The sequence below is a fragment of the Hoplias malabaricus genome, chromosome 2 (assembly GCF_029633855.1).
Source record: "Hoplias malabaricus isolate fHopMal1 chromosome 2, fHopMal1.hap1, whole genome shotgun sequence".
Taxonomy (NCBI): domain Eukaryota; kingdom Metazoa; phylum Chordata; class Actinopteri; order Characiformes; family Erythrinidae; genus Hoplias; species Hoplias malabaricus.
Genome location: NC_089801.1, coordinates 31,794,071 through 31,818,139, shown reverse-complemented (window position 1 = coordinate 31,818,139; position 24,069 = coordinate 31,794,071). Strand labels below are relative to the sequence as shown.

The following is a 24,069-nucleotide window of genomic DNA, read 5'->3' as shown; positions in this document are numbered from 1 at the left end:
AGATCCATTAACAATCATCATCGCAAAACCAAGGACACTTTTAATGGAACCCTCTTTGGGTTCTGGGATGACATCCAGAAAGGCACTTCTGACCAGCACCACTCCATCCATATCTTTCCTGTTTTATATAATGCAGTAACTGCTTTTTTCCTCTGTATGACTGACCCACCAAGTGAAACAAGCTGGAGCTTTACTGGAACACTCTTCCTCTCATTTGGCTGCTCTTCAAGTCTTGAGTTGAATGTACTGATGCGTATCAAATACAGGGTGATCTAATAGGGTCTTTGGTTTCTCTCCTCCACTTGATGCCACAAGGCTTTATCTTGCTTTTGGAATAATATACAATCTTTAATCTGTTTTGGTCATGGTCATTTCATTAGTTGTGAGCTAATTGTAGGGCTGGTAGTTAACAGTGATGTTATTAACAATGCAGAAACAGCTTCTTTCTACTGTTAAATTAATTGGAGTGTTCTTTTTTCTTCTTTGTTTGACTAGCAGATATTTATTATTATTTTTTTTTATTTATCCTTATGTAAATAACCTTTCACGCCCATTGGGTTGCAATGTCTTTTTATAGAAGAAGGATCTGAAGCCAGAATTGTGTGCTCCTTTCATCTAAGATGAAAACTTGAAGCACCTATTCTCGTCTTGTTGATATTTCAGGTCCCGTAATATGAGTTAGCAGTTCTGCTTTTTGTTGTTGTTGTTTTTTTTTTTTTTAAGAATCTAGACTTTATGCAATCCTATGGCATCAAAATAGGTTCTAAATTTAAAAGGCCTAACTTTTTAATTTAGGGCTTAACTTTAGCAGCCAATGACTGACTAGATCCTGACCCCGTCAACAGCCAGAAACTTCTGGAGGTGAAAGCGAGATTGAGAGAAGCGCAACCGAGAAAAAGTGGAATAAAAGCAAAAACGGATACTTCAAGAATACGTAAAACCTATTAAACGTAAATCAGACGATTATATACAGAAATATTCTGTTTACAAACCTGTTTTTATAACTCTCAATATTAATGACAGTTTTCTCAATTATAAAATGACATTGGATTCTGTGTTTTGGTTCTCAGGACTTCAGAATCTATTTTGACGCCACACATTCGCTTTAGAATTATCTATTTAAGAAAATGTTTACTTCTTCCCATGGGTTACTTTTTATTTACATGAGTTATTGTTCAATAAATATCTTTTCTATTACTCAAGTATGACAGTTAGGCTTGTTACTCAACACTGGAAATGTTCGTATGACGACATGTACTTGAAAACTACAGGTGCTGGTCGTAAAATTAGAATATCATGAAAAAGTTGATTTATTTCAGTAATTCTATTCAAAAAGTGAATATGAAGTGAAATACAATATAAACTTGAATATTATACTCATTCATTACACACAGACTGATATATTTCAAGTGTTTATTTCTTTTAATTTGATGATTATAACTGACAACTAATGAAAACCCCAAATTCAGTATCTCAGAAAATTAGATTATTGTGAATATGTTCAATATTGAAGACACCTGGTGCCACACTCTAATCATATAATATACAAGTTTCACTTTTTTAAATGGAATTACTGAAATAAATCAACTTTTTCGTGATATTCTAATTTTATGACCAGCACCTGTACATACATACGGTTTGTGAGTAATAAGTTAATTCAGTATATGTTTGGATCAAACTGTTGTAGTGGGTAAGTAGTGTAGATGCTTATGTGCTCCGAGAGTATTGTAGCAGGCTCATGTTTCTAATGCAGCCTCACCCTCCTCTCCTCCGGCTCATTTTCATAGACACTCACTACATTGTCTTGCTGTTTGGGAGTTTTGATGATGTTCTTTCTCACTCTGTCATCTCCTGCTGGTTCTGACAGGGTGCCGATAAAAAAGCTAACACACTAGGCCTCCATGGTGTCAGACAAACTCAGTTTTCCCACACTGCACCACACAGACAGCCACATGCCAGGCACACAACCATTCCAAATGATTATGAAAGCTCATGAAAAATTCAGATACATCAGGGAATAATTTCAAATTGTATAACCCAGCTTGCAGTTGTTTTCTGAAATGGCCATGGGAGTGCATTCATTTTTGTGTGTTTAAGTGTCTGTGCATACCTCTTACTATATTATTATACGTGTTTTAGTTACAGCTGCACCAAGACTCTTTCTGCATGCATACAACAGTGAAAGCATGTCATAAGTGTAATATTACTAGCATTTGATCTCTTGCTGTTATAGACTGTCTGAGGTGGGCAGACCACCTCCCTCCCCCTCCCCCTCCCCCTCCCCTAACCTCTCTGCACTTGCATAGTCTGGGGGCTATCAGTATACATTTCTCTCATCTTCAGTTTCCTCATAGCCACTGGAGCCTAGCCACTCTAGTTCACTTCTCCTCTGACACCACAATACCCATATCACATTTGTCCTCTGGCTGCTTGGATAATGCTATTGACAGAAAGGGAGTGAGAAGTGGAATCTGAAAGGCTCACCATGAGGCTGGAAATGCAAAGGATAATTTGGATTATGTGATACAGGATATGCAAGCAAATTCTAAGGCTGGACTTGAGGAAAAATATTCTTGAATTATTATATTTTTAATTTCATTTTAATGATGCCTCTTGAAAAGAATGGAAGCTGTAATGGAGATGAAGTGAAGACACACCACTGAAAATGCAGTATTATATTTAGTGGCAGAGTTTACTAAAAAATCAAGTAACTTGTAATAATGTCCTGACTGTAAGAGGAGTGTCCAGCAGTAAATATTTAAAAGAAAATAAATACAAAATAGGTTTAGGATGCAAATATTTGAATATCTGTATATTGGGATAGATACAGATATGGGCCATTGTACAAGGGCATTTTAAGGAACTTTAGTCTAGTTTCAGATGGTGGTTGATGCTGTTGTTTCTAATTTAGCAAAAGGAAGGAGGATTATAAAGAGGATATTGGGGGGAGGTTAAGGGTGTCCTTTTTATATAGGCCTAACACATTGTCCCACTACCTAAACCTTGGTTACCTGAGTACGCATTATTGTGGGAAAGTAATTTTAAAGTCTTTTCAAAGTACTCATACGTCTAGAATAATGTTATCGCTAAATGCTTACTATCCGAAGAAAACGTAAAGAATATAGATAGTTTCCTTCGTGTTTTGGGCTTCCAGCTTAAGTGCACTCAGGGACGTTATGTCCACTATCTAGGATAGGAAAAGCAGTGCATTAATATAGTAGACAACGATTTGAAGGCAGTCAAATATGTACAAACTGTATCTTACAATTTAGTTTCAGCACTACTGAAGTGTTAAAAGCCATGTGTTCGTGATTTAACGAGTGAACAAGGTGGAGTACGAGGTTTGGGACACGACCGTGTTTAGCGTTAGCGTTAGCATGTCAACAGGTGGAGCCTCACGGATGAAGAATTTCTTTCAGGTTATTCGGCAACGCCCAGTGGAATAGTTCTGCTGTGAGCGGCGCCTCTGATTGGTGGAACGGTGGTGTGGCGTCAGCGCCCTCCAAAGGCGTGGAAGTTGTTTCTTTTTTTTCGTTTTTTTCTGAAGTTGTTCTCGGAGCTCTCACGCGTGGAACGTTAAGGGAAACGTTAACGGCAGCGCAAAGAAGTCCGTGTCCAAACCAACAACTTACCGCACTCACACCTGCCGTAACGCCGGAGACCTGCAGCTGAAACACGGTGTACTCTGACTTCGGACGCGGCCAGAATGAGAACCGCACTAGAGAACAGGGGTTAACCTCCAGTGTTTTGGGTTTTGGGGAGGGGCGGGCGGTTGGCGTCATTCCCTTTGGAGTTTGTGTATTTTTTAGAGCCTTTGAGTCTCATTTGAGGAACTTTTTTAACGTTAAACCCCTCGAGGAGCAGGAGAAGCAGCAGTGCTTCTTTATCCGTAGGAGAAATGTGGGAACAGGAGGAGTTTGAGAAGCATTGGAGGAATGAGTTCCCCGACGGAGAAGTGCCGAAGATGAGCCTGAGATCGGTGGAGGACATCGAGAAAGAGCTGGAGCGGAGTAAAGCCAAACTGAAGACCCTCCAGCAGGCGCTGTCCGAGGAGAAGTTCAAGGTGATTTACCTGCAGACCACCATCGCCCAGAAGAAGAAGAGCTACGACATGGAGAGGTGGGGGAATAGAGAAGAGGAGGAGGGGGAGAAGCCCCCTGTGGTGGTTAAGGTAGAACCACTGGATAGAGATATCAAAGTGCCCACCCGGATCAAACTCCCTGGTCTTGGGAGTATTGGAAGCGTTGGAAGCTTTGGTAATAAACATAACGATGAGCCAGGGGTCCGTCCGGACGTGACTAGAGGCAGTAAGACGGGGAAACCCATTCTGGTTCCTCCACGAAAAAAGCCCAGTCTGGATCCGCAACAACAACAACAACAACAGCAGCAAAAACATCAGCAGCAACAACAACAGGACCCGCAGCAACAGCTGAAAACAGAGGACCGAGACTCTGACCACGACTACGAGGACGTGGAGCTGAATGAGAAGTTCGTTCAGCGGAACTTGCTGAAGCCCCGGGCGAGAGTTCAAATCCGCTGGAGCCGGGAATTTGACTCTGGGGACGAGGGCCGTCTTTCTCCCTCTGTGCCGCTTCGCTGCTCCTTCAGCTCGGGTCGCAGCACTCCGGACCGTCGCAGCGACTGCGACCTCAGCTCCGACCACGAGGACTCCTCCTCCGCGGGTAGGAAAACTCCTAACTCCACATATCCAATTTTCACTTTTACCGCAGAGTGCCGATACTCACCCACAGCACTCAGAAGCCAGGGTTAAAGCCGCACTAGTCAGTAATAAGAGGAAGATTATTAAAACTACTTGTTTTAGCAACAAATGAATCCTGTGCGTGAGAAAACCTGATTGGAAATCCAGCTCTCTATAAGTGGCTGTATTTGTTGTTGTTGTTCACCTGCTTGGCTCCTGGAAGTCTCCTGGAATTAGTTTTGTATAAAATCTGGTGGTTGTGTAGGTGAATTGCACAGACAAGCACTCTGGTGAAATTGCTTAGTGCACCTTAAAGCTGTAACGCAGCCTTACCTTTGTATCTGAAAAGTCTTAAAGCCCTCACGACCTGTGAGTGACCGTAAGGATTTCCTTTACTTGTTACTCTGACATCATACCAACTTCAAGCCATAAATCCCTACCCTTGTTTGACCCATAACCAATGACCTTCCATAGACTGAAGTAAATGTAAGGTCACAGCATCAAACACATCATAAGCCAGTCTCTGAAAACTCTCAGGCTCGTCCTTTTTTGACGCATAACCATTATTTTATTTTACATTGTACCTTTGACTTTTATAATTGTTTCAGACACATTTGCTATTTTGTTTCTTACATCTCTTTTATAAATATTCTGAAAAGTGTTGTCTCTTAGCGGGCAGCATGCCGTTACCTCTGAGACCAACCCTTAAAATAGCTGAAGGGTTTATCATTTTTTAAAATTAAAATACATATACTTGATTTTTCAGGATGCTGAAAGAGTGTGTATCATCCTTTCATTTCCATCCAATATCTATTCCAGTGTTTCTGCTGTTATTGGCCAACACTGGTATCAGACTAATGTCACATCTGTTCCCTATTTTTATGTACAGAGAGAAAGAGCACATTGCAAACTCTTAAACACAGCAGTTAAGAATGATCAAAATAACAACTGCTACTAATTATTGCTAACGGACCAAATTTGCAAGTAGAAGTTTAGAAACCGTTCTTCTCCCCGCTTCTTGACTTAAATTCCAGTGGTAATGTTTCTAAATATGCTGTGCAGTGTCAGCGCTGTAGCTTTGGTGAAACATCAAAATAGTAAGGGAAGTGCCTTTATGGGGTCTACTGAAGATCACCACTATGAAATAGTGACTATAATGACCAAATGAATTAGAGGAACAGCCATGAATATTTACCCTATAGAGGTTGGAAGGATATGAATGGTAAGAGCCCATCACTACTGTCCAGCTTTGCAGATGTTTTGGGAGCCTAAGCTATGCATGTTTTTTCTTTGGCTTTTAAATCTACAGGAAAAACACCTTTTGTTTGTTGAATAGACACTACACATAGCTTTTTGTATAAAGATTTACCTTATTGCATTACACTGTGTTTTTGTCTAGTTTGAGGGTGTCTTTATTAATGGAAAGAGCAATGTTTCTTCAGCTGTGCCAGCCATTTCACACATAAAACTGTTGAGCTTCTTGACTGGAAATTATGAGAGAATTGGCACTTTTCTGGATGTGAGGTGCCTATGCTGTTTCTCGGCAGGAGAAACCCAGAATCAAACTTGGTGCCACAGAAACACAGCCTTGGCAATTTATTTTATTAATTTAAAAAATGTAACTTTTTATTAGAAACAGACCAGAAAGTAGTAGAATACTCTATTGTTATATTAACCTACAGTGAAAGTTAAGGATATCAATATTTAATTTCATTTGCTCTGGTAGCAGTAGTATCCAGCATAGCAAAAGAATGCACGTTGCTTTTCTAAAGGCTGTTATCAAGATGTGAGGTCCACTTTCTACATTGCAGCAGTATCACCTCCCATTTAAAGGGACAGACTTAGGAGTGAATTGTGGAATGAAAGCAGGAAGACTGGATGTGCTGTAATGTTCACATTAACCTAACTGAACACTTAACAGTATGTGTATTAACCATATGTATTTTTTTTAATGTATGTTATATACTATTCCTTTCAAAAGTGATAAGTCAGACCAGTTGAAGTTCAAGTTGTTCTTGAAACATATTCCTGTTATTATGACGTAGAGATTGACAACATTGGCATTTGGCACAAAGGTCAGAGACTGGCTTTTTTTAAGGCTTTAGAACAGAGTCACAGCAGTCCAGACTGCAATCACTGGAAACTTTGCATAAGATCAGCTAATAACACTTGGGTTTGATATTTAAGCCGTGTTAACCCTCAGTCTTGAATGGAAATGAGGTCTGAATGTGGTTGGCCTCTTGCAATTTTCCAGTGTCTGAAAGTCAGCTGACCGGGTCAGGGGTATTCATCACTGGACACTAACATCTAATGCTAGTAATCAGCACTTCCACCCCAGTGACCATAGATGCAGTGATTGGCTGAATTGAAAGTGAAGATTTAACGCCATTGTTCACTCATGCACAAAGACATAGCACAGAAAGAGGAAAGAGGAAGAGACCCAGGGACTAGCCGCCAGTAAGTGGAACAAATGTGACACGTTGTTTATGAGACATTCATGGATTCATAGCCTATATTCAGCCCAAAGTCTATATAAATTGAGTTTGATCCAGTGATCTGCTTTGCACACAAGGACAGACCTCTACACATATTCTAAACATACCCTGTGGAAAAACGGGAAATTGATCTGCGATCATAAATTGCATTTACCACAATCTGGAAATGTGTTTGTGATTTCAAAAATGCAGACAGCACCCAGATGTTTCCTGAATAAGAAAGGTGCAGCCATCACAGCACTGTGTTGATTTTTCATAGACATTAATTCTTTTGGCCAGTTCACAAAGTAAATGTTTGAGATCTGTTTTTTTGGTGTGTGATTTACACGTTTGCCAGAGAGATAAGACCCAATTCCTTCTCTTAATGTGGGGATAATCATGGATTGGGTGTGAATCTGGAAGAAAGGAACATCTGGAGTTTTTGTATCAAGGCATGCCTTTAATTCTTAGACGCAGTGGATGTCAGTGTTGTTGACATATGGTATACAAGGATCAAAAGGCTTTTCCCGAGGCCATGACATGTCCACTATCAGCAGGGCCAGCAGTGTGAGATTTGTCATTGACTTGATTTCAATTTATTTTTCAGAATCTATTCTTTCTGCTCACTGTATTAGATTTAATTTTCTTTAATTTTCTAAAATGTTCTGTACTCTGAATGTGTTCTGGACACAAGTAATTGTTACATTCACCATTGTTATGAATATATAATTTATATATTATTAATGCTCATTATTTTGAATGGGTGCCTATGGTAGAACAGAAACACTAAGAGAAAGTGGATTACTCTGTTGACTAGTTTTTTAACTATACTGAGAGCCCTCTGGGAGAGTAGGTGAACTTTGTGTTATTCAGCACAATGTCTGTTAGCTTGTCAGTAATGTGCATGAGGAATGTCGTTGGACCTCCTGCTTTTCCTGTAGATAAATTGTGTTTCATGAACGGTTAGATTCCTGCAAGTTAATGATTCACATGCCCCACATGTTGAAACTCATTTCAGATATTTTATATCTTATTTCTTCATGTTTACACTTGAACGATTGACTGATTGCCTGGTCAGTATTGATCGGATGCCTGTTATAGTGAAACGAGTGTTTGGTTGGTTTGCGAGTCTTTGATTTGACCTGAGGCCTCTATTGAGAGTTAAAATTAGCTCAATGTCTATTATCTCTGTTGTACAGTTTCTGTTGACCTAGTTCTGTGTTATATTGTTAAAGCTTCCTACAGCCTCTGAAGGGTGTTGCTCAACATCTTATATCAGTTTAACAGTTTTCTTTTTAGCCAGTGCAAGAAAGTACCCACCCTCAGTCATGTCAGTTATCCTGAATGTAGTGAGCCACTGCTGGCTGCTGAATCAGAAATCATCTGAGATTCATATTGAGAGTTTCTTGTCGCCTGTGTAGAAACCACACTGACCCTTTGCTGTCACTGCATCTGCTGTTTCTGAGTGAGTCAGTCATAAGGATTTGGAAATCACAACAACAAATGTGTCTTTCCTCTTTTCATTGTGCTTTACTTACTATAGTTATAGTTAGATTAAATATGTCATGAATATCTCAATTGTTTTTTTTGTTTTGCCATGTTATTATTTATAGGATAAGGCTATTTTGTGCTCTTACACACAAAGGTCTGGGTATGACTTTTTTTGGACAGTATACAGCAAAATCAGTACAGCAAAGTAATACAGCAGAGTGAATGATATCAGTGCTGATATTGTTTGTTGTCTGAGATATCTTTTGGCTATAATAAATTATATTGGCTCTTTTGTGGATTGTCAAAGTTTTAACATCCTCACCATCATTCATTTTCTTAAAAAAAACAAAAAAAAAAAAAACTGTTAGTTGTCCCCAGATCCACCAATCAATGACTGTCCTATAATTGCACACAGTGCCTCCAGCCTCTTCATGGTGAGGGCAAACACATGCTTATTCGAGACACATTAGGCCAACCCACTGCTTTTTTTTCCCCAAGCTGTGCTAATGCAACACTGCTGAATGGACCAGTGGAGAATGCAAACTGCCTATATCTGTCACACATCTGAGTTTGCACCATGTACAGAGAGACTGGAGGGAGGGATGTGCCAATCCTTCCCACCCAGAGCGAGGCCAGTTATGCTCTCTAGATGGCCTTGGATGTCTGAACCACCAACTAGTGCTCTTCTGATGACAGGGCCAAGCTTATAACTCCAAAGCCCTTAGGGAGCCCGTCCACATAAGTACTGATTTCCGTCATAACATTTTTCTGTTCTGTTGTCTTAATAAATATCCACACCCAGTGGTCATCACTTTTGGGTCAGACATTGATACAGATCTCTGTTCACAGGAATATAAATAACTGAGTTTTTCTTGTCTAAGTAATTTCTTGTGAACTGCTGGGAATCGGAAAACGATTCAACGGAAAAGTTCATTAAGATGCATATCGTCTTAATCATAACTTGGGAGTCTGTTTGAAGATATTAATGATGTCGTTGATGTTGAACTTCCTGCTTTTGTGTGCTCAGACCAGCATGCCATATCTAAAAAGTAATGGCAGTATCTGACAGAAAGAGAGCAGGTCACCCTCTTTGAGAGTGGTTTCTGACTTCCTCTGCTGTATGGCACTGAACAGGGCAGGTATTTCTGTTGTATTGGGTCCATAGCAGTGGCATGCCTGCTACCTTTAATTTTATCAGAACACACTGGTAAATCTAAAGCACTAGTATGTCTTGAAATACTGCTCTGAAAATGGCTGCTTGTATTTTGTTGTTTATTTTGTGGTAACCTAGTTGAAAATAATAATTTTATAGACACTTAATTGCCAGAATGTTTTGAGGAGCTGCATTCTTAATTTATCTAACGTAAGGTATGTGTACATTTAATGTCTGACATTTCACATACCTTCCATACTTAGTATTTTTTTCTGTCTCGTCATAGTCCGAAAAAAAAGTGGGCTTGTTCAGGCCCATTCCTGCAGCTCCTGTCTGAAAAGAAGACTTGTTGTGAGTGGAGGGAGGGAGAGGTAGAGAAAAGAAAATGCATAAGACTTCATAATGAAACTTTCACATTATGTTTGTTAGCACTGTAGGCCTGTGTCAGTTTGTGTGTATGAATGCACTTCATTGCTCTTGTGTCTGTTTAGCCTTATGCCACTTCCACCCTTGTGGTTGGGCAAAAAAGGGTTTTTTAATGAGGCCAAACCAAAAATTCAAAATAAAAAAAGAAATAAATGCCTAGGAATGTGCAAGATAATTGGAGTGCTCTATCGAAATGTACAAAAGAGTTTTTTTTGCAGTGGACAGGTGTATGAATCAGAGCAGTTTTTCAGAGTATTCAGGAAGCACAGAAAGTGATTCTGTGCTACAGTATGAGACAAACCAGCTTCTCGAGTGTCAGTAATACCCTTTATATATTTGTGAAAAGGTAGCACAACATCGACAGTACCACTTGTTCATGCCTGCTTGTGTTGTGCATGAACTAAACTTGTGTCTGGAGTTCACAGTTTGAAGAGAGTATCTCCCTCTCCAAATCTGGAGAGGTATTGGTTGTTATCTGCCCACAGACCCTCACAGTGGAGGGATTAAAGCTGTAGGCGTGTGAGTGGGTGTAGTGTGGGCCGCTCTTTCTCTCATCTTCTGTTTGTTTTTCGGTTGGATTTTAACTGGACACTTTAGCAAATATCCACAGCTGTTCCTTTCAGTTATAGTGAAAAGTTTGTCTGTTTGTGTGTGTCTCTGTGTGTGTGTGTGTGTGTGTCTGACTGTGACCAAGAGCCTGTTACATCTTGTCTTCAAGTTATAGTACAAGTTCATCCAAGATTAGGCAAAATATTTTAAGACTATTAGTCTAGTATGTTGATGTTGTCCTTACAGTGTTGTTTTATGGTTACAATTACACAATGTGAGTAATAATTACAAATACAATTAATAATTTCTATGATACAATACTCTTCTGGATCTGGTGATATCTTACCTTGTTTCAGTTAAAAAGCAGTCTTAAGGTTTGAGTGGATATTCCTTCAGCTCAATCTGTTTGACCAGCTTGTGTAATCCTACCTATTAGACCATTGGACCAGGTATGAATTTAAAGCTGCAGTTTAGCTTCTTTTTATATGTATTCAGCATGCAACGTATGTTCATGATGTACAACCCTGCATTCATTAGTAAGGCACAGAACAAGCAACCTATAACTAACATGCCCCGAGCACTGCTATGATATATAACATAATGAGTGCCTACAACGACATATATCATAACAGTGCATGATGGTGTAGGGTCAGTCATAATTTTATATCATACAAGTCTGGAAGAGTGGAAGTAGAACTGTTTGATGGGCTAAAAAGGACTGTAGGATCATCATTAATTGTTTGCTTTGGAAGGACTAAAACAGTTCTTTTTGGATATACTGAAGTATTCCTTTAATTACCTTTTTCCCTCACATGAATGCCTTAGGGGAGGATGTCTTGGTGAATTGTTAGTTTTTAGTGCTGTGAAGTGGCCCAGTCTGTGCCCTTTACATGCCTGAACCCTTTGACTTGAGCTGTCGCCTCAATTTTAACAGCTTCTTGCAGGACGTGTTTAGAAAATCACATCCAGAAGTGTTTTTTTTTTTTTTTTTTTTTTTTTATATAAAATAGGGCCTTTGGGAAGCACTTGCTGAAGCCAATTAGAGAAAAACTTTTTTAGGCCTTTAGCTTTTTTCTGAACTTTGATGCTAACCACTAATGGATCTCCAACTGGCGGCGAAATTCGCTGTTAAATGGGTTGTCATGGCGATCGGGCTGTAATAGGTGGGTTGCCATGGCGATCCGTACGTCAAGACACTCGTTGAGCCACATATGAGCTGAGTGGTCGACAGGCTGTTGAAGTGTGAACAGCATGTGTGTGTGAGTGTGGGTGTTTTGAACTGCACACACTGCAGCATATGAACTCCTAAGACAGGAGCATCTTTTTTACCCTGCCGTTAATCAGGGGATCATGCTGCATGTACTTTCAAAAGAAGTGTGTTGGCAGCTGGCAGTACAATAGATTTCAGGACAATCCAATGCACAGTACTGAAACGTCCTTTCTTGCTTCTGGCAGTGTACACTTGCTTTTTTGTAGCATTTCTATTTAATTTAAGAGTTGAGCCCTACAATTTTTAATTTCCCCTTTTTATGGTTGAGTGAGGTGATGTGCCACACTTTTTTTTTTTTTGTAACTTTTGTTCTTTTTCTTTACATCTTTGTCTAATATTAACCTTAATATTGATAAAGTCAGTAGGTTTATGTTAGATGGTGGTGTCATGTTTCTTGTTTGTTGTTGGAAGTTTTTCAGTGGATTTTATACTGTTCATATCAATATTGGAAATATATCGTGTCAATCAAAATTAAGAAATATATCGCTGTATCGTCCAGCCCTAGTTCCAAGGCAGTCTAGCCAAAATGTTTGACAAGATCATGTCCTGCGTTTCTTTAGTGATGATTTCTTCAGCTGCTCTGTAATAGTGCCTATAAGCCATGACATATTACCACATTTGTTTTTCTTACCATTCAGTCCATTAACTACTGAAGGTCAGAAAATGTGTTCTGATTAATATCACTGATTTGCAGTTCGTTTGAGTTTGAGAAATTTTTGGGTTATCAGATCAACACACTTCAAGTCAACATCCTGCTTTGTTCGTTTTAAAAAAATTTGTAAGCATGTGCAACATCTGCTGGTTTCAGGGCTATTTTTGTAATGCATAAGCAGTGTGGAAATGAAGTGTGTACACCTGGTTTAATAGACATCCATAGCTTGTGCACACGCATCCCCAGGTTCAAAGCCATAGTGTGATTTTAAGTGATTAAATTTACATCATATTTGCATATAAATATTTGCTTTTAAGTTGATGGCTTGCTGAGCATTTGTTTTTTAATTCATGTTATTTATGATAGTGAAAACATTGCAGTTTACCAGGTGAGTGGTTCATAAATTTTTTGTCTCAGACCATTAAACTTCTTGCTGCTTACCACCCAGGGGTGTATCAAGCTTTTCAAAAGTGGGGGTGTTCTGGGATGGGGAAGTAAAATCCTCTCTGATATTATCATATCCAAATTATAATTACAGTCACAACCAACTATAACTTCTAGGCCCACAGTGTGGAAATAAAACCATGAATAGTACTATCAATGACATAAAATGGAAGCGCTTATTCATACCCCTTGGCCTAAATTTTCAACAGTATTTATACTGCTGAGGTGATGCATTTAAATCTGACTCCTGTTTGGCATCAACATAGTGTAAGTACCATGCAGCACTGACAATGCCTGAGACACCATTACATGCATTGTAAATCAGTGTAACAAAAAAAAAATGACCACATTTTAAGTTAAAAGATCTACATTATGTTGCTTTAGTATTGACATCAGACATGCCAGCAAACCATGAGGTAAAACAAGATTTTTAATGTCTTTAATTAATCTAAAACTTTCAAAACTCATTTGCAAAACTTCTTTGATCTCGAAAAGAAAAAAAATATATATGCATTGCATCAGTTATAGTGCAAAAACCTGAAAATGACCCAAAAGACTGATCAAACTGATCTTACTGACCAATTGACATTGCAACTAGGCAGTAAAATTATTGAACATAAAATCCAACAAAATCCTTGCCAACAACCTGACTTTACCCTGCCATATTTACTTTAAACAAGCAATGGTGCTTTTTTTTTCATTCTTCGTATAAGAAACAAATTGTTGAGTGATTTTTCTGCACAATTTGTCCAACTTGTTCTTTTAAACATAAGTAATAAGACTTTAAATACCTTTTAAAACTGAATTGCAAAACTAATTTGTTTTCAAAAAGTGATAATCGGTTATAATGCATTAAAAAGTGAAGTTGGATAGGATAGGACTATATTATATAACAAGAGAATGACTCAAAAAAACCCATTCAGGGTTGGCTTTGGACTACTGGTAAAGTTACCCCCTAGCAAGTATGCTAGATGTTACTGTAAAGCAATACCATCGGTTTACAGATAAACCTTGTCATACGTATTCATATTAGGCTATCTAGAAAATGCTGATGCTGTGATGGACAGTGAATTTTGCTTCTCCAATTTAGCATGATGCAGTGTCATATCACCTCATTCTACCTGTTGACCCTTATTCCAAAATCCTGCAGTACAGGAGGACGTTCCTATACTTTGCTCACACACACACCTACACACACACACATACACACCTCGTTCATTCGCTTTAAAATCCGCAGCTCTCGTTCCATTGTCACTGATGCTAACTGATACATATGCTGTGATTGGCTGTCTGAAAAGTCATCTATTTGTTTGTCTGCTTGCGTGTGTGTGCGTGCCTAGTGTTGTACCATGGCCCCTGAAACACACTATTACATACACATTTTGGAATATTTGACATCTAGCCCTGCATCCATCCCCATCATATATCTAGCATGTTTATTCTCCATTAATATTGAATGCTGAATGAATAAATTATGTTGAAGGTGCTTATAAGACGTTATATCTATAGTTCAGTCTGGAGTGCTTGCAGTGAGGAACCTGTGTGAACTTGGTAGTCATAAAAGCAGTGGGCAATGAGGCAGTTAATGTGGTCAGTCAGAGAAAGACTGTGGCAAGAAAATGAAACCCAGTAACAAAATATATACAAAAAAAAGTGCCAAAGATCACATACAGCAGAGTAACAACTTTTGAACCTGTAAAGGTATGTACAAAATGCAAATGAAGCTCTTGTGAATGGTTTTGAGTTCACCTCTGGCAAAATTGACAGAATTGCCAAACTTAGAATAGGCTCACCTAGGGCTGGACAATATGGGCAAAACTTATATCATGATATATTTCTTAATTTAGGTTGATACAATATAATTCTGATATTGATATGAACAGTATAAAATCCAATCTGAAAAACTTACAAGAACAAACAAGAAACATGACATCACCATCTAACATACACCTATTGGCTTTATCAACATTGATATTTTTAAACTAATTTTCAAATTGAGTCCGAACTGAGGACAGCGCCCTGTAATGAACGTCAGTCAGTGACAGATTTTGTAAATAATGTACTGAAATATTGAAAAAGTATTTAAAATCATACCATTGTTATTGAAACAATTTATACATTTTATATTGCAATATATATTTAATGTTCATGGAAATTTCAGTACCACACCTTAGTGGTTTCTTTAAGTTCTCTATTAATAATTCACTGTACACTGCACCGTAAGGTGTAGCAGGTTGAAGAATAGATATACTTGTGTCACTGATCCTAAAGAAAGGTGTGTGTCTGTGGTGCTGGTACTTTGGATAGACACTTGGCTAGATGACAGAGGAACAATAATTAGGTTCAGCGGGAAACTGAAACTAAAAACAACATAATTGCTGATACAATTTGATAATTATACCATATCAGCAGTGAAATCTGTGTTATAGGGTCTTTTGGTGCATTAACTGTGAAATTTGCCAAACCATAATCATCTGTAGTAAGATTATTAAGCAGCTTTGCTGACCACCGGTGACCTTTTAAAAGATACACTTCCTTGTTGGAACTGGTGCTCCACTTAAACTTGTAACTTTAATCTGTGAAATAGATTTGTTATTAATTTATCAGGCTGTTCAAAAATGGTCTAGTGCAATAAATACAAGTAAAAAAAAAAAGGTTCACCTTTCCCTCTATAGCTTTGTCCCTTTCAGGACAGGTGCCAAATAAGGTTACTTGTTAAAGCATATTTTGAGGACATCCAGTTTTGCTTTTGTAAAGGAGAATTTGTTACATCATGGCAGTAGTTAGAAATAGGTGTAATGGCTGGATGTACGATTTCACCATAAGCATTTTCGGTAGCAATGGAGGTAGTAATTAGGGCCTCTAAGTGGGTCGTAGGCAGGGAGATGTTGCATGATGGTACTCTGCTTCCCCCAATCAGGGCTTACATGGATAACATTACAACGCTGATGACTACTGGGCCTTGCAGGTGCTGGTTGCTATGGAAGTTGGAAGAACTGCTAATCTAAGATTGGCTAGGCTGAAAGTTAAACCAAGCAAGCCTAGAAGTCTGTCGATTGTCAAAGAAAAACTTGTATAGGAAAATTTTTGGATGGAAGGAGAAATGATTCCTATAGTACCGGAGAGACCACTGAAGAGTTTACGTAGATGGTATAGTGCAGCGCTAAATGATACCGACCAAGTTGTGAGAATAAAGGCTGAATTGGTGAAGGCTATTAGTAGCATTGATAGATCATGTCTTCCAGGGAACCTGAAATTGTGGTCTCTGCAGTTTGGCTTACTGCCTCGCATTAGATGGCTGTTGACAGTTTGACGTTTCAATCACCGAAGTAGAGAGGATGGAAAGGAGTTACCATTCACAAGTTTATTTGAGGAATTTAAATGTACAGAGGTGAGTCACTAGATGATTTTGTCAGGATCAAAACATGCAGTGGTAAAAGCAGCAGTGCCAATCACAAAGACAGGAAGAAAGTGGAACCCACAAGTGGGAACCCACAAACTCATTAGAGCTAAGGGATGTGATTGGCGAAGTGCAATATGGAAGAGCGGGTCTTGGATCAGATGATCCATGGAAAGCGTTTAGTAAAGCCACATCACCAGAGAGAAGGCAAATGATGACTAGATTTATTCACAATCAAGAAGAGGAGGCATGGTGCGCAACAGCAGCATCACAGGCAAAACAAGTCAGTGGCTTTGCTGGGAGAATATAGAGAAGCAGAAGATCACTTGGCAAGACCTGTGGGCTATGGAGGCAAGTCGTTTTAAGTTTTTGCTTGGAGTAACTTATGATGTTACTCCAACTCCACAAAATCTTGCACAGTGGGTACATGAAAACCCTAGTTGTAGATTAAGTACAGGGGTTGGCACGCTGAAGCATATTCTATCAGCTTGTAAGGTTAGTTTGCAGGGAAGGTATACATGGAGACATAATCAGGTGCTAAGGGTTTTAATTTGAGGATGCAGTAGATGAAGCATTCGAAAGGAAGAAACTGAAGTATGTGGACCAGTTCGGCGTCAGGGGCCAGAAACTAAGGGCAGCTGTGAAGGAGTTATCAGAAACAGCTGAAAGGTCTAGTCAGTGGTTGTGGATAAGAAGAACACAGGCCAGTTGGGCAAATGCACTGTAGAGGTGCTGTTGTGGTGGTTGGTGAGGTAGAATGTAAAGATCACATGGAACTGGTGGCACTGAGCATGCATTAATGGTGCCAGTGGGGCTAGGTACAGCCCTAGTCACCAGTTCCAGTATCTTTAAGTACTCCTTTTTAACTGCAAACTAATTAGTATATTTAGATTTGTGGTGGTATTTGTTTTGGAATTACAAATGTAAAGAATGATTTCATAAATTTATCTTTAACATGATTCATAATTTTTTGCTCTAATTGATCAGGAAAGCTTTTTTTTTTTTTAGTTTTTAGTTTGAGATGATGTTAGTTTTTTATGTACCATTATCACTGGTTGTAGACAGGTTCGGGAACCACTGCAATTGATATTTTGCTATGAATCGTTCTTGTATTGTACCATATAATGTTTGAAATGTTTATTATGTATTAACCTGTCCAAAGTAAGGGTCACCTCCATATTGTCCTACATTTTCATTGTTTTAAATAAGATTTGAAAAGTTTAGTTAACAATCCAGCTGCTGTTATTGGATTGGCACCACAGCTCTGCTAAATTAAAGATGCTGTTGTGTGTGTGTGTGTGTTTGTGATCAGTGAGTTTGTGCAGGTGGCTTCCCTTTTCTCAGTGAACCATAGAGCATGTTTTAACATTTCACCATTCATTGCTGAGAACTTTCTACAAATTGACATCATACCTGACCACTTTTTCGGTTTCTTTATGTTTCTGCACTCAAATATTTTGATCATTCCATCACTTCATTCAGTCCTGTCTTAGTCACACGATGTGCCAAAGGCCACAGAATTGACATCATAAAAATGAAAAGGGCCATGACTCCATGGAATTAAAGTGTTTGTTTTCCAGAGGAGTGGCTTCACATTTGTATTGTGACCTTGTTTCAAGTCTGTCAAACTCTTGTCTCAGCCACTGATGTGCCGCCCACCAGTTGACAGAAAGCTTGATACTTTCAGTGCACAAACCTGGTCTCATTCTCATGATTCTGCCAGATGCATTCTGATTGGTTCTCTGCATCTGTGTATACACACTTCCGTGTATTGATTTGTATAGGCACTTGTATCGGTCCAACATGAATCGCCTCCTTCTACACATCATGCCAAAATTGCAAACTTGTGATTGGTCCTTTTTGCATTTCAGATTTATTTTCCTGCAATCATAGACGGTTCTTTCCCATGTTAAGTGCACCAGACTCTCTCTAGAGAATCTCTCTATAGGAGACTAGTCAAACTCTATAAACCATGATTGGCCCAGACATACAAAGGCATACAAGTACAAAAACATTATTGAGATAAACACATTATTAGTGCCATATCTGTTTCCACAACAACTGTAGAATGTAATTAATCACTCTCAAAAATCATTTATAGCCCCCCACTTCCAAAACACACAATAATGAGCTCTAATAGTGAAGTGGTTTTACGCAACATAAGAATACATCAGGCCTATAAGTGAGCAAAAACACATTTGCCAATTACCTCGCACAAAGATGTTGAGAAAACACCTGCTTGAAATAATGAAAAGTGTACTGTGTGGAGATTTTGTCCTACTCCAGTGGAAACCCCGGAAATGAACAGGAAATGCAATACAGCTCAGTGGTTTTGTGGGAACCTGGTTAATGTATGGTGACACAGAACCCCCTCCCCATTTGGTTTTCTCTGTTTCTGTCTTTCTTGCCCAAACAAACACACACACACACACACACACACACACACACAGACAGAGGCAGAAAGTGGTATTTGTGAATAAAATCATTTTATGTCCTTTTTCAGGTGACCCTGACACAAAGAGGCCAGACATGAATATCACCCTGTTCTTACACACTTTATTGTAACTAATGATCTTGATCTGTGTATGTAAAGACTATTGTGTGTCAGGGACTGGTTTCTTTTTCAGCTTTCACTTGTGCAGTGAGTGATGAAGAGGGTTTCTGCAAAGGTTGCAGAAAGCCACTGTCTAAACACACTCAATACTATATACATCCTGTTAGCCTGAAAAGACTTTCAGCATTGCATTGAGTCCTGGCTATTGGGCCAAGATTGTTGTCTTTACTGAGTGTAAGGTACAGTATACAGGATCAGGAGGATCTAAATTAGATTGAATTTTAAGTTATGAAACTTTTGTTGGTGCTCTACTTTCTGTTGTACTGGTTATTTTTCTATAGATGTTTTATTTATAACTATATAAACTGATATAGAGAAGATGATGGGAGGTAATCCTGTGTCAAGGTCATATTTCCAAATTGTTTACCCACTTTCATCGCAGCCCAGACTGTATGGTTGATAATATTTTTTTAAAGGGCCTGTATGGACTGTGGGTGTAAAATGCAGAAGCAGACTTTTTTTTTCCTAAGGGCAGGCTTTGTTCACTGATTTTTCTTCCCTCTCACACAGTACACCTTTTAAGAGACTTCCTGCTGTTCTGGTGAAAGGCGGAGCTGACACGATCTCTTGCCTGCTTTATCTTACTCACAATGACGTCTTGTCTTGTGCTCATTCATGTGTGATTCCAGTCCCAATTCTATTAAATTATATATATATATATATATATATATATATATATATATATATATATATATATATATATACACACACACACACACACTTTTTTTTCTTTTTTCTCTCTCTATCTCAACTGTTCTGGGTGTGGTTTGTTTGATCTTTCTCACTGTTTCAAAGTGATTAAAAAAATATGCCACAAAAAAAAAATCACACTGATTTTGTGATGTGATTTTCAAAAACTAGAAGGAGTCTTTCAAATATGACTGGTCTATTACATGAGGCACAGTCATAGACAAGGTCATGAGGTCATGTACATACATCAGGTTTAATTCTAAATGATAAAGGAAAGTTAGCCTTCCGTTGTACACAACCAAGTGTACTCTATACCAAGGAATATTAATTTCAACATATCTGGGGCCCTGAAAGAAAAAAATCATTACATGTGCCTATTTTTGTTCACCTTACTGTGTCACCTTCATTATGGTGGGCCTCCATGCTACAGCAGACGGTACAGGAAGGAAGAGATCGTGTTTGTGCGTGTGTTCTTGTGAGATACACATTTTTGCATGAGTTACCACCAGCACTTCCATGTGGTTTTGAGCACAAACCACCACATCTTTTCACTTCTCAATAAATTACCCCTAAAACAGAACTCCATGAGGGGAAATGTAGATTCAAAATTTTTAAAGATGAGTAACACAGTTGTCCCTCTCTCTCTTTCTCATTTCAATAAATCAGGTAGATTCCACTGTAGTCTCTTCACCTTTAGACTTCAGCATCCACGTTGATGTCATTGTGTAGGAGGTGGGATATTTGACATAGCAGTGGTGCACTATACTAACTAAGGTGGGACCCCTTGGATTAAAGCTGTTGGAGCCATGCCCCCTTGTGGACATACAATGATTGTTACAAAGAGATGAAGTGAAGTGGTTTGTGTACTTTGGAATGTGTGTAACTGTATTTATATATGGAGTAACAGTTGCTAACAACTTTTACTTGATTTTTGGGTTGTATTTAATTCATTAAATATTCAACAAATAGATTTTAGTGACTAGACTTTAGCCTCTTTGTAGAGAGCTCATGTCCTTTAAAATGTACACACGTTTTACTACTACTCTCTCTCTCTCTCTCTCTCTCTCTTTCTCTTTCTCTCTCTCTCTTTCTCCCACACATACCCATTCTTCTATCTTAGTAGTGACGTCATACAATGCTGCCACTGAGTCATCAGCCGTTAAAGTGCTTGAAGTCGGCATGTACCGAGAAATCAACAGAACTCCCATTGAGCAGAGTGACTACAGCCACAGTCAGGTTATTACTCAGCACCGTCATTCACACCCATAAGTAAACCTCACAGGAATGTTTCCAGGGACAAGAAGCACTCAGAAAAGTGGCTGTGGTCGCTTTGCAGTTTTGCATGTTTGGTTACTAACACACTCATCTGCCATTTTGTTAAATTACTCATTATTTATACGTAATCCTGACAGTCCCGTCGCTTTTGTATCCAAAGCACATACATCTAGTTTATTTGACACTAGGTGGCAGCAGAGTGTGTGAGATTAAACTTGGCTTGTGTGAGAAGAGATGAAGGAGCAGTACTGTAGTTTTGCAGAGGCTCACTCTGGTCCTCTTTATCCACATAACTGCAGCTATTCATTAGATTATGAAGGTTGTAAATTGTAAAGAGCTGTAAATTGCAGACTGGAGCTTTTCAACTGAGAGGCTTTATAAATATTGTCTGGATAAAATGAGTGCAGCCTGACTCAAGTAACTGTGGTGTGTGTGTTTGTGTGTGTGACTAATGGATTTCAGCTGCCCGGAGAGGAGAAACAGCCTCAGGTTAGCGTATGATAGATATTCGGGAAAAGCAATTTGTGTAGTGCTAGGTTCACCCCCTCCAACACCACCTGTCTCAGTTCCGCTCTGTTCTTTAGGCCTCTCTCTGTCTGTGTGTGTCTCTCTCTCCCTCCATCTCTCTCCTTGTCTCCTTTTCTCTCTCTGTGAAAGCATTTGCGTTGGTTTTGCCACAGTGCTGGTATTTTGCTGTTGTTAGGGTCTAAACATATTAAACTGGTTATGGTTTTTATCTTTACTTTTTTAAATTAATCAAGACACCTGTTTAAAGATACATGCAGCGTTTTGCAATTGCCTTAAAATCTGCACAGATATTTAAAAACATTTTTAAATTAGTCTCTAACCATGATGCCCTGACAACATTATTTTTACTGTTTTATGGAGGTCCGTTAAAGTCCTGAGTCCTGAGTCCTGAGTCCTGAGTCCTGAGTCGTGTGTGTGTGTGTGTGTGTGTGTGTGTGTGTGTGTGTGTGTGAGAGATAATAATAACTGAGATGCTAATGAGCATAAGGCCCGAAACACACCAAGGCCATTCATGCATAAAAACAAATGCAAACACTAACAAAACAAAATCAATAAACTCCGAGACAGAATTAGACCACAGCTTGTGAAAGGTTTGTGTGTGTGTGTGTGTGTCCGTGTTTGTGGGTTTGTGCGCGCACTAGGATGTTTTCAGGCTTCTCACCTCAAAACAGAAAATAATGGCACTCTGAGTGTATAATTTCCATCTGCATCCATGTAATTGGTAGGTTTTGAGCTTAGGGTATAGAATACACAATGGTAGAAATAAAGCTGTCAGTACATTCAGTGTAAAAAAATATATATAATAATAAAAATAAATAAATCAGTCACCTGATCCTGGTGTTACAGTCAGCAGACAGTGTGTATTGCATATTTATGTAGTTTGTATATATCAGCTTCAGCACTTTGGGGTCTGGGGCTCTTGACCTTTCATGTAGATTTTCATGTATTCTCTGTGTGTCTGGTACCAGTCTCCAGGCCAGGTAAAAAGGAGAATTGGTTCAGGATGTGCGTCCTGTGTAAAACCTGTGCAAGTTGACTGTGTAGATTGGTTGATCTGCTGTGGCAACCCCTCATGGGAGTAGCCAAAACTGGGACAACAAGAAGATTTTGTAGGTGTCATGTAAACTTATGAGCCCTACCCTGCTGTACAGAGAATGTGAGGAAAAAACACAAAACAAAGGAAACATGCTCATATAGTGATAAATAAAATTATGATTTCACATTTAAGTTGTCCTTGGCACTGAACACATGCGCGCACACACAAACACACACACACACACACACATTGAGGCAGTGTGCACAAACACACCTGGAGGCGCAATTGGGTGTTAGTGTCTCGGCCGTGGATTCCAAGGGGGCAGACAACACTGTGTCTTCACTCCCCCTGCCCCCAGTTGTCCTGCTTGTCAAGGGAGCTTGTCCCAAGCTCACTTCACTAACAATTAGGCCACGGCCTGAAATCTAACCCTTTAAGACTGCTCTTTAAATTCATAGTAGACCCATGCTATTATAATAGGCTCGGATGGGTGTCTGTGTGTGCGTGTGTGTGTGTGTGTGTGTATCTGCCGTACCTATTGTATGGTTATATAAAGCATATTTTTGCATGATTTTGACATGGAACATTTTTATTATTGTTATTAGTAGTAGTAGTAGTAGTATTATCATTTGTCCATTGCCATGCTAATGTTGGTTCTTTGTGTGGACTGTGTGAGGTATTGCTCATACTTCTCTCTATTACAACAGACAGATGTGATCTGGGATGATGGACAGAATGTGATAGAAAGAGGAATGGAGAAATGGAGAACGGAAAAGGTTAATGGAAAGGGTGTTCAAGAGAGCAGATATGCCAAGATCAATTGAAAACGAGGATGGTAAGCTGTCAGGTAGACACAGAAAAGGGACAAAAAAAAAAGGATTCAAAAGAAGTGACAGCAGAAAGAGAATGGCTGTGTTGGAGGTTTTTTGTGCTAGGGTTGAAAAATGTGGATAAAATATGGGTACTTGCATCTTGTGGCTCTCTTATAGTATTCTGCTCATCATTAACTGGCAAATGTAATATTCAAATGATTTTTTATGTTCTTGTTTTTTTCAAATAATTAGAAATACTTTGAGGTTTAAGTAATAGTTCATTTTCATTTGGACTTTCTGATTTCTTCCGTTTCATGATCACAAGTCTTTGTTAAATCATTCCACACTCTGTAGATTGGTTTAATCACGTGATGCACTTTCACTCACTAAAACGATAACTTGATTAAAACGCATCTAGGCAGCTTTACTGCAGACTTGTTTTTGACAGCACTTATTGACATCATATAGGACATTTCCACATTCTCAGCTCTGTGGTTTCAGTCTGAAACTTCTTTGGATATGGTTAGGGTTCTGTGGGTTCATTTATTTTAGTTTC

The 24,069-nt window shown here is 38.9% G+C and overlaps 1 protein-coding gene across 1 annotated transcript in view; it reads left to right on the top strand.

The window, feature by feature from the left end:
* The first annotated feature begins 3,576 nt into the window (after positions 1-3,576).
* The window catches only part of abr (ABR activator of RhoGEF and GTPase), a 145,929-nt gene continuing 125,436 nt past the window's right edge, over positions 3,577-24,069 (top strand). The window contains exon 1 of the mRNA XM_066658591.1: positions 3,577-4,682. Within this exon, the coding sequence (XP_066514688.1) occupies positions 3,899-4,682 (784 nt within the window). The 5' untranslated portion in view covers positions 3,577-3,898. The remainder of the gene's footprint in view (positions 4,683-24,069) is intronic.